The sequence below is a fragment of the Podarcis muralis genome, chromosome 2 (genome assembly GCF_964188315.1).
Source record: "Podarcis muralis chromosome 2, rPodMur119.hap1.1, whole genome shotgun sequence".
NCBI lineage: Eukaryota > Metazoa > Chordata > Lepidosauria > Squamata > Lacertidae > Podarcis > Podarcis muralis.
Window position 1 is genome coordinate 104,544,763 of NC_135656.1, and position 15,695 is coordinate 104,560,457.

Genomic DNA, 15,695 nt, shown 5'->3' on the forward strand with positions numbered 1-15,695 from the left:
ATGGAGTGAAGACAGCATAGCCGGCAGGAGCCTCTTTAGCCGTGCGCCACCTCTCCAGCCGGGAGAGTGCGCTCGGGGCTAAGGAAGCCCCGCTTACCCTCTCCCGGCTGGAGAGGTGACATGCGGCTATGGCAGGAGCCTCTATAGCCGCGCGCCTTTGCACTGCTCCCCGACCTGCTCTTTGGGGCTGGTGCTGGGTTTCCCCCCGCCAGCCCCAAAGAGCAGGTCGAAAGGAACCTGAAGCCTGGAGAGCGAGAGGGGTGGGTGCGCACCGACCCCTCTCGCTCTCCAGGCTTCCAAGGTAGCCGCCTGAAGGCGTCTGAACGCACCTTAAACGGCACCTTGTTTTAGAGGGGGAAAACAAGAGAGGGGAAATTCTCCCCCTCTCTGCGCAGCGCCTCCTACCGCTTCGCTGAAGTGGCTAACAAGCCACAATATGAAAAAAAATAATTCAAAATATAAAACAAACCCCAAATCAAACACCGTCAGAAAAAACCGATAAAACAAACAAAAAATCCATAATAATAATAATAATAATAATGGTAAAAGTATGTGTGTGTTCGCCTGATAGCAAAGCACCTGAGAGGTTCAAATATGTGGCGGGTCTTCTGGGAATGAAAACACAGGCTAAATGTCAACATCCACTGCGAGGCAGGGCCTTTTTATTAGAACAAACAAACATGTCGGAAAATGGCGAGTAAAAGCTTTATTTTGCAGCTTGTTGGTGTGCCCTACTTGCCAGACTGCGATTTGAGGATTTTTCTAAGAGCGCATCATGGTTTCCTCTGGTAGGTTTGTTTTTAGTGTGTCTTAGAGAATACAGGATAAAGATATCTTGGCTACTTAGGCCCTAAGGTGGTTGAACTGCCCCCCCACCCCCGCTTTCTGAACTCAGTACTGATTTCTGCAAAGAGCTACGCTTGCTCCCAAGGTAGCAAGCATTGCTCTGTTTCAGCTTCACTGCGTAGGAAAACATACTGTAGGCCGTTTGCTTTCCATATACAAAAATGGGTGATGGGTTTCGCCAGATTTTGAACGGTTGAGGAACTCTTCTAACATTCTGCAGAAAGCTGAACTCATCCATACATTCACTTAAAGAGGATTCTGAACGGCTGGGTGCTGGGTAATACTAGAGGCGACAGAGAGGGAGGGAGGGAGAGGTCTACTCTGTTCTGTGTGCAGTGCACTTTTTATCACAAACAACTGCATTCTGCAACTACCGTGCAGATTTGCTTAATCTGCCCAGGAAGTTGCCTTAAGTAGCTGGGGAAACCCAGCCAGATGGGCAGAGTATTATTATTATTATTATTATTATTATTATTATTATTATTATTATTATTATTACCCCGCCCATCTGGCTGGGTTTCCGCAGCCACTCTGGGCAGCTCCCAACGAAGTATTAAAATACAGTGGTCTGTTAAACATTAAAAGCTTCCCTAAAGAGGGCTGCCTTCAGATGTCTTCTAAAAGTTTGGTAGTTGTTCTGCTCTTTGACATCTGGCGGGAGGGCATTCCACAGGGCGGGTGCCACTACCAAGAAGGCCCTCTGCCTGGTTCCCTGTAACTTGGCTTCTCGCAGTGAGGGAACCACCAGAAGGCCCTCGGCGCTGGACCTTAGTGTCTGGGCAGAATAACAAGGGTGGAGATGCTCCTTCAGGTATTAAGTCAGGCGCTTTGTCTCTCTTGCTCAGGCAGTGGTTTCCCAGGGCCTCGGACACAAGCTTTTCCTGTCACCTACTACCAGATTCTTTAAACTGGAGATGCCAGGGATTGAGGCGGCGCCATTCTGCATTCAGGGCATGTGTTTTAGCATGGTGCTATGGAGCATAAATCTGCTTTTGTTCCTCAAGAAGGGAAGGCAAGGAAGTTTGCAGGGTGCAAAAGTCCTGGTCTTTGGCCTCTGGAAAATCCTCTTCTGGCCTGCCCCGTCCAACATATTCCCTGCTGGCTTTTGAGATTTCTCCATTATTTTGCCGCCCCCCCCCCCCAATACATAGGCGAAAGAGAGTCAGTGTGAGGTAGTGTCTAGAGTCTCAAACTAGAGCCATGAAGCTTACTGGGAGACCCTGAGCTAGTCACTGTCAGCCAGCTCCACCTCGCAGGGTTGTTGTGCAAATAAAAACGGGGGGGGGGGGGGAATATTGAGGGTGACATTAAAATGCAATGTAAAATGTAAGGAGGTGATATTAGTAAAGGTAAAGGTAAAGGTACCCCTGCCCGTATGGGCCAGTCTTGACAGACTCTAGGGTTGTGTGCCCATCTCACTTAAGAGGCCGGGGGCCAGCGCTGTCCGGAGACACTTCCGGGTCATGTGGCCAGCGTGACATCGCTGCTCTGGCGAGCCAGAGCCACACACGGAAACGCCGTTTACCTTCCCGCCAGTAAGCGGTCCCTATTTATCTACTTGCACCCGGGGGTGCTTTCGAACTGCTAGGTTGGCAGGCGCTGGGACCGAGCAACGGGAGCGCAGCCCGCCGCGGGGATTCGAACCGCCGACCTTTCGATCGGCAAGCCCTAGGCGCTGAGGCTTTTACCCACAGCGCCACACACGTCCCTAAGGAGGTGATATTATCGAAGTCTTTTTCAAAAGCAATATACTGGCTCCTTGAAAAACAAAACAAAGGTGCACTGATTTTTAGCGCACAGCTCCAAGCAAGCTTATTCAACTGTGCAGTAGTTTGTTGTGACTTTGCCACATCCCTGCTGTTGATGTGCACGCGGCACCTAGCAGCTGGAGAAGTCACCGCAACTCTTAACAGTAGAAATGAGAAAGCCACAGCTTTCGATGCGAAGGTGAAATAATCATAAACTCAATTTTTTTAAAAAACCACATGAATACAACTGGTCATATCAGCCCTAAGGTGCTCAGACAAACGATTCACCAACCCAACCAACATTTTAAGTGGAGATGCCAAAAATTAAACTTGGAACCTTTATATATGCAAAGCAGGTGCTCTTCCATTGATCTGTGGCTCCCCAACATGGGACGGCGCATTGATTTTATTCAGTCCATTTAATAATTTTTACATTACAACCAGACAGTACATCTCTATCGATCTCAACTTCACAGAGTTAACAATTCAAAAACTCTAATGGCCTGAATGCTATATCCTTAATCGTCTAGAATTTAATTGCTCTGGACATGCCTTTTAATCTTTTTTTCATATTTGGGTTCCATTTTCCTTGACCAGCAGGTCACAGAACAGGTTACAACAATTTAAAACTCAGTATTCCGTGACTGCCATCTGTTTTAACTGTTTTCAACCCTGAATTTTAAATTCTCGCAACTTGCCCTGGGACCTGCTTGGCGAAAGAGTGGGCAATAAATTTACTAATAGCAGCAAGTTATTAGTAAATTGGTGGGGACGCGGGTGGCGCTGTGGGTTAAACCACAGAGCCTAGGACTTGCAGATCAGAAGGTCGGCCGTTCGAATCCCCGCAACGGGGTGAGCTCCCGTTATTCAGTCCCTGCTCCTGCCAACCTAGCAGTATGAAAGCACGTCAAAGTGCAAGTAGATAAATAGGTACCGCTCCGGCAGGAAGGTAAACGGCCTTTCCGTGCGCTGCTCTGGTTCGCCAGAAGCGGCTTAGTCATGCTGGCCACATGACCCGGAAGCTGTACGCCGGCTCCCTTGGCCAGTAAAGCAAGATGAGCGCTGCAACCCCAGAGTCGGTCACGACTGAACCTAATGGTCAGGGGTCCCTTTACCTTTACCTTTAACAATAATATTGAATCAGTTAAAGCGAATCGCAGTCCAAGGAACAAGATAGGTCCTAGAAACACACATATCAAGGGTTAAAGGCCTGGTTAAAGCAGGTTGTTTTTAGCATTGGCTTCAAACTGTATACGTAGTTGAAGCTTCTGGGGGCAACTCTGTGTTGAAGGAGTTCAACAAATTTTGCCTTTGTGCAGTAAGCTACGTTCCAGCCACGCAAAAGCCAGAGGTTTCTTTCCACACACATACTCTCCATCCAAGCAAGCAAGCAAGCAAGCAAGCAAGCAAGCGGCATTGTTGCCATTTGATGACATATTCCAGCCAGGCAAAGACATTTGAGGAAGGTGCAGGGAAGGGCTAATGAGAGGTGCTGAGGCCTAGGCAGCAGGTGAGGTTTGTGGAGAGGGCCTAGAGGATTGCACCCAGACCCCGGGCCTAAACTTTCCTCATCCCGTCTAATAATAATAATAATTTATTATTTATACCCCACTCACCTGGCTGGGTTTCCCCAGCCACTCTGGGTGACTCCCAGCTAAATATTAAAAATGTGATAAAACACCATACATTAAAAACTTCCCTAACCAGGACTGCCTCAGATGTCTTCTAAAAGTCAGATAGTTGTTTATTTCCTTGACATCTGATGGGAGGGTGTTCCACAGGGTGGGCGCCACCACCGAGAAGGCCCTCCGATTCCCTGTAACCTCACTTCTCCCAGTGAGGGAACCACCATAAGGCCCTTGGCGCTGGACCTCAGTGTCCGGGCTGAACGATGGGGGTGGAAGACACTCCTTCAGGTATAAAGTGGTACCTCAGGTTACATACACTTCAGGTTACAGACTCCGCTAACCCAAAAATAGTACCTTGGGTTAAGAACTTTGCTTCAGGATGAGAACAGAAATCGTGCTCCAGCGGCACGGTGGCAGTGAGAGGCCCCATTAGCTAAAGTGGTGCTTCAGGTTAAGAGCAGTTTCAGGTTAAGAACGGACCTCTGGAACGAATTAAGTTCATTACCAGAGGTACCACTGTACTGGGCCGAGGCTGTTTACTTAGGGCTTTAAAGGTCAGCACCAACACTTTTAATTGTGCTCGGAAACGTACTGTTCCCAGGCCTCTACTGGGATCTGGGACAAGAAGATTGTACCCTTTTGGTCACCATCACCTCTCCCAGCCGCACTTTGATCTCGCCAGCCCTGCGCACTGGGGGTTGGGGAGGAACACAGGAAGAGAGAAAGAGTACATATCTGCAAGAAATATGACGGTCCTTTCATAACTGATTCTCCTGCAGTCCCCCCCATCTCAGATTTGGAGAGGGGCGTGTCTCTGAGTCTGCTGCCTGCAGAACGGTGGGCAGGCTACACGGGAAGCAGAACTTGGCAGCATGGCTGGGTTGCCATGGCGTCTCCAGGGATACAACGCGGCGAGTATAATTCAATGTGATTGCCTGGTCTCCCTGCGATGTTCGTTGCTGATCACGTTGGGAATCAGGTGGGGGCGTCGTTTGGGGAAGGGCAGGTCCTGGGGGGCCTGCCAGAGGGCAGTGTCTTGGTGGCATAGCTGTCAACTTTCCCCCCTTTTTAAGGGAAATTCCCTTATTCTGAATAGGATTCCTCGGGAGAAAAGGGAAAAGTTGACAGCTGTGCTTGGTGGAGGTGGGAAGATGGAAGTACGAGATAAAGGACTCCTCTTGTTCAGTGTGAGGAATGGAGTCAGAGGGTTAGGGAGCCTCTTCCCCCCAGGGGGTCACTTGGCAAGCTCGTGTCTTGATTTCCCCATGAATACAGTGGTACCTCAGGTTACATACGCTTCAGGTTACATACGCTTCGGGTTATAGACTCCGATAACCCAGAAATAATGCTTCAGGTTAAGAACTTTGCTTCAGGTTGAGAACAGAAATCGTGCTCCGGAGACGTGGCGGCAGCAGGAGGCCCCAGTAGCTAAAGTGGTGCTTCAGGTTAAGAACAGTTTCAGGTTAAGTACGGACCTCCAGAAGGAATTAAGTACTTAACCTGAGGTACCACTGTACTTCGCCACCTTCCGAATGGGCAGTGGAAGCCTTAAAAGGTGAATGCCATGGGAGACGGATTAGAATCAACTTGAGCGCTCAAATAAATATATATCGAGCCAAGCTTGATAGTGAGCGCAGCGGTGTCAACTTATTCCCACAGCCCTTATTTTAATTATTTTCACCCAGAAACTTCTCATCTTGTAGGCCTTTTTCCTAACCTTGGCTCACATCTATCTCCCCCACCCCCCGCCCCCGATTGTCAGCTTTTACTGACAAACCCTAACGGCTGCTTCCAGCTTCCCCTTCGTTCCCAATCCAGTTACACTCCAGAATGTGATTCACTACACCAGATTAGATGGTGGTCGAGTTCCCCCAGCTTTATTGCTGGAACTAAATCCGCTCAAAACCTCGGGGTAAATTGGTAGGTTTGCCACAAACTCCAGGATCATTTTGAAGCAGGGATCTGTAATAAGTGACGAGGAGAAGCCGCTACTTTTGTTTACAGATTTACCTGGGCTGTGGAGCTCACCAAATCCTTTGGAGGGCTATAAAATATTTTCTTTTTTAAAAGTAACTTAGCTGAAAAGTCAAAAGTGTTAAATGTGCAGTGAGGGGAGCCCATTAAAAGGTGCTGGTTTATTTCACCAAAAGGATAGATGTATGATTCGACAGGAATGAAGGACTTAACAGTGCAATCAAAGAAAAAAACACTATATTAACATAATATGAGTCCTGCTGGATCAGGCGCATCTCACAGTGACTGACCAGATGCCTATTAGAATCCTGCAAGCAGGACATGAATCCAACAGCGCTTGGTTTTGCGAGAGAGAAAGAAGAGGGCAGATGCTGGAGACAGAACTTCATTATCTTTGACGGCTCTGTGTCAGATGGGATTGGGGAGCTGCAGCTTATTGCGCAGAGGTGAGAGAAAAGTTCTGTGTGTTAGAATTCGTGCTTCTGCAGCAGTCTTTTTCCTTCATTTCATCTGATCACCTTAGAGGGGAAGAACGATGGGAACCAGGCAGAGGGCCTTCTCGGTAGTGGCACCCGCCCTGTGGAATGCCCTCCCACCAGATGTCAAAGAGAAGAACAACTACCAGACTTTTAGAAGACATCTGAAGGCAGCCCTGTTTAGGGAAGCTTTTAATGTTTAACAGACCACTGTATTTTAATACAGTGATGGGCAGGGTATAAATAATAAATTATTATTATTATTATTATTATTATTATTATTATTATTATTATTATTAGACTAATGAGATTTTGGAGAAGGGGTATAGGTTCCCCACTCTTGCCCTGTGGCACGGGTTGCCAACACACACAGAATTTAAATTATATGCATCTATTTATAGCACTCTTTTTGCACAAATCCCAGAGCAAGGTGCAACATAAATTAAAACAGTATACAAATGACATAATTACATCAGCCAAGCAACAGGTGCCACTTAGAGGCCTTCCCTGGCAGCCACAGGATTCCACCACCACCCCACTCTTGCCCTTCTGAAATTAGACTTGAAAGAAGCCTTCAGTTGTGCTTGTGTGATTGCAATGGGGGGGGGGGTTGCGGTGTTTGTGCAGGTACATTTTCTCCAGTTTGCAGATGTGCCCATGGACCGGTTGGTAACCACCTGACTTTAAAGCTTCCAGACAATTAGAATTGGGTACCATGCAGCAAGTTGGGATTAAAGAAGAGTCTTTAGACTTGTTGAAATAGGCATGTGTTTTACTTTGTAATGGGAGATCCAAGGAAGGAGCATTAGGAAACAAAGCCTTTTATCTACCTGTCTTCAGCACAGAAACGCAAGAGTATAGGTTTTGCAAGCTCCAGGCTGAAAACATCTTTGCAATAGACTTGCCTTTGCTTGTAGATGCATGAAGGTAGAACAGTAAGCCAGTGGAATTGAGGTGGTTTTCCCGCTGAAGGTTTTTTTTGCATATGAATTACCTTAACGAAAGCAGCACAAAGCTAAGGAGTTCTCAGAAGTTTTATCCTGTGCTTTTCCCTCCCCACCATTCAAATTTAGAATTTAGGGGGCAAGGGAAGCTCAGGGTTGTCATGGCAGAGCATGATGCATCTAGGATTATTTATTTATTGCATTTCTATTCCACTTTTTCCTCCAAGGAGCATACATGGTTCCCCCCCCATCTCATTTAATCCCCACAACAACCCTGTGAGATAGGTTAGGCTGAAAGGCAGTGACTGGCCCGAGGTCACCCAGTGACCCAGCAAAACTGCTTAGGCTAGAATAAATCACAGACACTTAGCTTTGCAAATAAGTGAAGATTTTACTCGCAGAGTTTCCAGAAGTTACACCCATTTGTTGGCGGTAAAATAAAGATGAAATAAGGTTCCAAACAACTTGAAAGAAAAGGACTTGGTTTCCTTACAAAAGAGTCATGTTTGGGTTAGAAAAGATGCAGGCTATAAAATCTCCTTTTAGAGAGATTCAGTTGACTTGCAGGGAGCCATGGCCGCATGGCTGCTTCACTTGTTCCAGAAAGCATGAAGAGAGGAAAAAGGGGTGCAGTGGCTGCTGAGAGACTGCTGAGCCACACCCACTTGCCAGCTGAGCCTAGAGCTCAGGTTAGCCCTTTCATGCACACAAGTGTGAATAGGTAGCTGTATATTGCAACAAATTTTTACTTCAAAACTCCCTTAAGATGCTAACGTTCGGAAAAGTAGTTCCAGCTTGTTCTGATGCATTCTCTGTTCTTGACTATTCATAACATGGTTATAATTAAAATATATTATGGTAAAACATATATAGCGCATTGCTGTGGCATGCAACGGCAAACTTAGTGGATTTGTCCTACTGTCTATTAAAGGCAGGGACGCGGGTAGCGCTGTGGGTTAAACCACAGAGCCTAGGACTTGCCGATCAGAACGTCAGCGGTTCGAATCCCCATGACGGGGTGAGCTCCCGTTGCTCGGTCCCTGCTCCTGCCAACCTTACAGTTCGAAAGCACGCCAAAAAGTGCAAGTAGATGTGCAACTGCTCCGGCGGGAAGGTAAAGGCGTTTCCGTGTGCTGCTCTGGTTCGCCAGAAGCGGCTTAGTCATGCTGGCCACATGACCCGGAAGCTGTATGCCGGCTTCCTCAGTGAAGGGCAATGCCGCAGGTCTTACACAGCACTCAAAAGACCTGACTAGCCCCCTGGACCTTGTGCGACACCTTTGCTTTAGGATTTGGATATCCTTCAGCCTCTGCTAGTCACGTTTTGAATTTCACAGAGTCCCTATTTTAGTGCAGGTGTGGGGACACTGCCCAACAACCCCAGCAAGCACGGGCAATACCTGGAGGGCCAAAGGTATTGTTTCAGTGCCGTGTAATTTATTCTACACTTCTCACTCTCGTGTTCTGGGTTGGTTACTGTCGGAAGCTAGACAGTGATTACACACGGCAGTGACTATTTTTATGACCTTGTTATGTTGTCTGCCACCTGACGTACACTCACTGCTTTTTTTTAACGTTGTCTGCCAGCCTCCGTCACCTGCCTCTTCCCTCTTCATTTCCAGATGGTGTTGTCTACGCTCTAGGCGGGATGGGTGCAGACACCTCTCCACAAGCTCTGGTGCGAATGTATGACCCAGCAAAGGATCACTGGCAGCCCCTGCCTTCGATGCCCACCCCCTGCTATGGGGCCTCCACTTTCTTGCACGGGAGCAAGATCTACGTGATGGGTAAGAAGTAAGGAAGCAATGCTTAGTTGACTAATCGGCTAGATGGGCAAACTAAAACCATTATAATCGGCTCGCAGATCCCAAGAAGGACAAAAGCCAGAGTTGAGAATGGGAGGGATGTGGCTTAGATGAAAAGCAGCAAGCAGGCAGGCAGGCAGGCAGCCCTGCTGGATCTTTACTCAAATCCAGGGCTGTGGCTATGGGAGACGCAATAGCCTTTTGGGGTATTGAGGCTGTGAACCCTGCCAATGTAGGCTCAAGTTGTTATACAGTCGTACCTCGGGTTACATACGTTTCAGGTTACATATGCTTCAGGTTACAGACTCCGCTAACCCAGAAATAGTGCTTTGTTTCAGGATGAGAACAAAAATCGTGCTCCGGCGGCGCGACAGCAGCGGGAGGCCCCATTAGCTAAAGTGGTGCTTCAGGTTAAGAACAGTTTCAGGTTAAGAACGGACCTCCGGAACGAATTAAGTACTTAACCCGAGGTACCACTGTACAGGTGACTTTCCTACTTACAAGGTGATGTTCCAGGCCCCCGCACGCATAAACAGAATTGCGTAAAGTGGGGAGCACCTTCTAAACGCCCTCTCTGCTGCTCTCTCTTCAATCCATACCAAAAATACTGTATCCAAAAATATCCACAACTAGAATTGAAGCTCTGAGGCCAGCAGGAGTTTGGAGGACACACAGGAAAGCAGGAAATCACATCAGCTGTTAAGTGGAGAGGCTGAGTAACCCCGCTTACCTGAAAAGTAACCCCTCTTATATCCGACAGAACTGACATCCGAGTAGACATGGTGTGGGTTGCGCTATTAGTCCCCAGGCCTTTCTCTCTGCACCAGAATCCTCAGCCACTGCCCTTTGGAACCAATACGGGTGGATGAGCTAGTACTTTGGTGTTTCCTTTTTCTATAGGAGGAAGGCAAGGCAAGCTGCCCGTAACGGCCTTCGAAGCCCTGGATCTGGAAGTGAAGAGCTGGACCCGCTACCCGAGTGTGCCCAGCCGGCGTGCCTTTGCCAGCTGTGCCACGTTGGACGGCTGCTTTTTCAGCCTGGGAGGGCTGCAGCAGCCGGGACCCCACAACTTCTACTCCCGGCCCCACTTTGTCAACACTGTGGAGATGTTTGACTTGGAGGAGGGTGAGCTGGAGTCATGTGGTGCCTGTTTGAAGGAAAGTGGGTTTAAAGCAGAGACTGCGGTGGATTGACAGCAACTCGTGCCTGAAAGTGATGGCACAACAGCCCTAAGCAACTCAGCAACTCCTTGTGTTTCAGCCCTAGTCATACGTTCACTTCCCAGGCAATACCATATAAGGCAGCTATCTTGAACTCTGGTCCTCTCCATGTTATTGGACTGCAGCTCCCATCACCCCTGGCTGAAAACATCTTAGCAATAGACTTCCCTTTGCATGGAGGCTAAGATGGCTGAAGATGATGGGAACTGCAGGTCAACAACATCTGGACGCCAAAGGCTGATGAGCTCCGACACAAGGTCTTCCCTGACTTTCCAGCATCACATTTCACCGCAGAGTGAGTGAAGACAGGGAACTGAACTCCCTAAGATTAACTAATTATTGCCCCTGCTTAAGATGGGTGGATGGGACACAGGTGGCGCTGTGGGTTAAACCACAGAGCCTAGGACTTGTCGATCAGAAGGTCGGCGATGGGGTGAGCTCCCGTTGCTCAGTCCCTGCTCCTGCCAACCTAGTAGTTCGAAAGCACGTCAAAGTGCAAGTAGATAAATAGGTACTGCTCCAGCGGGAAGGTAAACGGCCTTTCCATGCGCTGCTCTGGTTTGCCAGAAGTGGCTTAGTCATGCTGGCCACATGACCCGGAAGCTGTACGCTGGCTCCCTCGGCCAATAAAGCGAGATGAGCGCCGCAACCCCAGAGTCAGCCACGACTGGACCTGATGGTCAGGGGTCCCTTTACCTTTCAAGATGGGTGGATAAGGATTGTGAGTCGTCTCTCCGTTAAACTATCTTGTCCATGTCAAGAGATGCAAATACCCAAATTAGAGCCCTTTAGTCAAGATCCAACTTGGCATTCATAGGTTCTTGGCCAACTGAGTTGTCCTCCCCTTTAGTCTTAGTTCCTCTCCCTCCACAGTGAGCTGAGTTCTTCCTCTCCGCCATCTCCCATCCAGGGTCCTGGAATCGGCTGAGCCGTGCCATCCGCATGAGGGACAAGAGGGCTGACTTCGTGGCTGGACGCTTGGGTGGCCGCGTGGTAGCAGCAGGCGGCCTTGGTAAGTGTGGCAGATGGGCCACTTCTGTGCTCTTGAGGTGTGTGGAAGATGGAGATGCACAAGAACTTGTCCCAAGCTGGGGATATGTTGCATTGCATGTGAGATCAAGCCCCTGGACTTGAGGGCTTGTTGGATGGAATGCAACTCCTTGAAACAAGTAGTCCTGCACCATCTCTTCCAAGTGTCATCTTCCCTTACCTGCCAAGAGACGTGGATCTGATTTGTGAAGTTGCTCCTTTCTACCTCATCGTTTGGTTCACTCTCTCTGTGTGTTCCTGTTCTGGATTAGCCTGCAACAGCCCCTGATTCTATGCACTATGAAAAGATAACAGCCTGATGGGCCTATCTAATATAACTTCCTGTTCTCACAGTGACCAATCATATGCATTTTGGAATCAGTCACTCAGAAGCAGGACTTGAGTGCAATACTTGTGATTCCCAGCAATTAGCATTCAGAGGTTTACTGCTTCCACCAACCAGGGGAGCTATAGAGATGGCTTCCCCTGCGTCTGGCAACCAGGGTATTGACTCTGTTTCTGAACATCAAGGCTAATACAGTTCTCGTACAACTACATCGGTGTGCACAGGGTTTTCAGGTATTCCCTCCCCTGCAAGCTACCATTTTGGCAGCAGTTGGCCCAACCCATTTCACATACCTTGGTTAGCGGTAAGCCACAGCTCACCGGGGGAAAAAACAGCACACAAATGATAGAGCACACCGCATGAGCGCTGGTTCACATGTCACACTAAACCAAGGCTTGTAGTTGGTTGCTCTTTGTTCCAGGCCGGGCAGGGCAAAATGGGAACAATGTGAGCCGTTGAGTTTGGCTTACTGTGATGTGCGAACTAGCCCATTACATGAACAGGAATTTAGCTGTCCCTAAACACAGGATAGAGGGACACGGGTGGCACTATGGGTTAAACCAGAGAGCCTAGGACTTGCTGATCAGAAGGTTGGCGGTTTGAATCCCCGCACCAGGATGAGCTCCCGTTGCTCTGTCCCAGCTTCTGCCAACCTAGCAGTTTGAAAGCACATCAAAGTGCAAGTACATAAATAGGTACTGCTCCAGCAGGAAGGTAAACAGTGTTTCCGTGTGCTGCTCTGGTTCGCCAGAAGCGGCTTAGTCTTGCTGGCCACATGATCTGGAAGCTGTACGCCGGCTCCCTCGGCCAATAAAGCAAGATGAGCGCCACAACCCCAGAGTCGGCCACGACTGGACCTAATGGTCAGGGGTCCCTTTACCCTTTACCTTTAAACACAGGATAACTGCCTTTTGGTTGATAGAATCAAAGTGAGGGAGAAAGGGGCAGTTTTCCATTTTTGCAATCTGTGCCAGGAACACATCTCTAGAACTAAACTCCTTTGGAAGGATGTGTTGGGAGGCCATGTTGCTACCTAACATGAATGAGTGGGACAGGCATTACAGCAGGAGAAAATACAGGGGGGTTGAGCCTTCCCTTCCTTCTGCACTGAATCTTGTAGGTCTTTCCTCTGCATTGTTGCAGTTTGCTCCTCCTCCTCCACCTCTTGCACAAACTATTAGGGCAGCCACTGATTCACTCATCTTCTTAGATACAGGTAAGTTTTGCATGCCATTTTCTCAGTGGAAATATATGCTGCATATATATGCCTTAGGGTCCGTTTCAAGCATGGGAAATATTGCCTTCCAGATCTTGTTGGACTACAAATCCTATCATCCCTTGACAATGGGCCATGCTGGCTGGGGCCACCATTGGGAGGGCCAACAATTCCCCATCTCTGGGCTAAATGCTTTGCTACATGTCACTGAGGCTGAGCATGGGGAGAGAGTGCCTTTAGCGACCTCTGTTTTTTGCAGAAACCTCCTCTTTCTGTCAACTTCCTTGACTTTCTTAAACACTATCCTAGATGTCCTTACAAAACACAATAATAAAGAAGGCATAAAAGTTAAACTGCAAAACTCCAACAAGGTTGTCTTTGAAATGAATGAGAGTTAGAGACAGCATATTACCTGGAAATGTGTCGTCTGAATGCTTTCAGCATTGGGTCTCTGGCTTTCATTCACACCCTCTCAGTGTAGCTGGCAGTCCTGGGGTGCTGGCAAAGAGGCCTGCTGTGAGAAAGCATGCCAGGATCCGTTTGCACTGTTTCTGGCGTCAGTTTGAGTTCCAAATCCCTGCCTTTCATAAACATCCCCTTGGCCTGTAAACGAAACCTTTCGTTCCTGCTGCAGCAGGATGTGCCATTGTTGTTCATGGGAGATGTTTGCCTTGGAGCTTGGCTCAGCCAGAGTGTACTCTTGTACTAGTGAAGTCAGTAGATATGCCAGATTTTTTATTTTTTGCAATTGCCGACACCCACTACCGCTTGGCTCATGGATCCGCCTCTCCCCCCCCCCCCCGCTTTTTCAGGGAACCAGTCAAGTGCTCTTGGATCTGTGGAAGGATTTAACTTGGCGAGGAAGAAATGGGAGCCCCTGCCGCCCATGCCCACCGGCCGCTGCTCCTGTTCCAGCTTGGAGGCTGCCAACCTGCTCTTTGTGATCGGAGGGGTGGCCCAGGGTCCCAGCAGCGCCGTGGAGGCCCTGTCCCTTCAGGAAGGCGTCTGAGCGATGCTTGCCGGCGGAGAGATTTCTTCTGCCAATACAAGCCGAGAGGACTAAAGTGCCTGACGACGACGGGACATGCGTACAAGGGAGCAGGGAGGAGAGCATGTGCTCCGTTGCCGGCGCGGCGCCCTGCAGCAGCGACCTTTCCCTTTGCTGTTCTCCAAGTAGCTCATTTCATCTTTGCAAAGCATAGAGTAGTAGCTCAGAGACTGGGGCAGCCCTGCACTGTCAGCAGGGCACAGGCGAAGCGCCTTAGCAGCGCACCCAGCCAGCCGAAGCGAGGTCTACTACTTTCTCAGTGCCACAGCAGGCGCAGAAGGTCCCCTGCTTCCCAGCCATGGCTTCTTCATTGCGCGCAGCCTTCCGACTCCAAAGGAACATGGCGAGAATATGGGCTGCGCCGTGCTCAGGTTGAAGCGGCAGAGCGATGGCCAATCAGAACGCTCCATTCAGCACCCTCCCCTTTCATTGTCTGTCCCGCTGTTGAACTTTAGATTGTAAGCTCTCTGGGGCACAGGCCTCCCCTCCCCTTTCCTCCCTCTTTGCTTATGCTACTCCGTAAACTCGCCATGTATAACGGATATCGGTAGTGCTATATTGACAGCTCACGTTCTACTGCACCGCTGTTAAGGCTGCCGGTAACAGGGCGAGCGATGACACGCAAAGTTGAGCCTGGGAGACGAACGCAGCAGTGAAGCAGCCATACAGCCCAAGACACAGCTCCACCTGCATTCTTGCCATGCTCATTGGGCTGCGTGGGTCTGGCCCTTAACTCCGAAGACAGCAAGGTTTCCTCAGCAGGCTCTGGGGAGGAGCGGTGGAAGGTGCAGACACTAAGCGGAGCAGGCACTCCAATGTTTCTGCTTTTGAGTTGCCATTGCTATCCTTGCGCTGATGTCTTTTACGCTGCACAGCTGAGTTGACTCCAGGAAGGCCGGGTGCAGCCACGACACCCTCTTGTGTGTTCCTAACTTGGTCTGTGTCTCATGTAGCACATAAGGTGCCCTCTAGCCCAGTGCCTAGGAGGTGGTGTAGCACCTCATGCCAATAAAACCAGTGGATTTTTTTCTCTCTCTCCTGGTTTTCTGTCTCCTAAAAATGGGTCTTGTTCTGAGATGTGCTCCACGTGCCTAAGCTGCTGTCTGCACTTAACTCTTAGCTGCTGCTGCTGCTGGTAAGCAGTCATTGTAAGATCAATTGCTAACAGGTTGTCAAGCATCGACATAGGTGAGAGGGAGAGTGCCAAAAGGCAGATTTAAAGCTCACATTGGACAAAGTTGTTAAGGCCCAACAGCAGCTTTACTTCTCCCCAGTCCTCACAATCTGTCAGATGCAGCTCAGCACTCAAACGCAGAGAGGAGCAGGAAGTTTAATTCTTTATTCAAGAAAACAGCAAAGAACGCAGAGAAGCCTCAAGGCAGGGCCAGCTTCCATAGCGCAGTTGCCAGGACTGAC

At 49.1% G+C, this 15,695-nt stretch overlaps 1 protein-coding gene across 5 annotated transcripts in view; it reads left to right on the plus strand.

Moving 5' to 3' along the window:
• The window catches only part of KLHDC8B (kelch domain containing 8B), a 42,344-nt gene extending 27,038 nt beyond the window's left edge, over window positions 1-15,306 (plus strand). For all 5 annotated transcript variants that reach the window (XM_077925138.1, XM_028719678.2, XM_028719679.2 and 2 more), the window contains 4 exons: window positions 9,238-9,402; window positions 10,321-10,545; window positions 11,551-11,652; window positions 14,044-15,306. In XM_077925138.1, coding sequence (XP_077781264.1) covers window positions 9,238-9,402; window positions 10,321-10,545; window positions 11,551-11,652; window positions 14,044-14,240 — 689 coding nt within the window. In that variant the 3' untranslated portion in view covers window positions 14,241-15,306. The remainder of the gene's footprint in view (window positions 1-9,237; window positions 9,403-10,320; window positions 10,546-11,550; window positions 11,653-14,043) is intronic.
• Window positions 15,307-15,695: the final 389 nt, after the last annotated feature.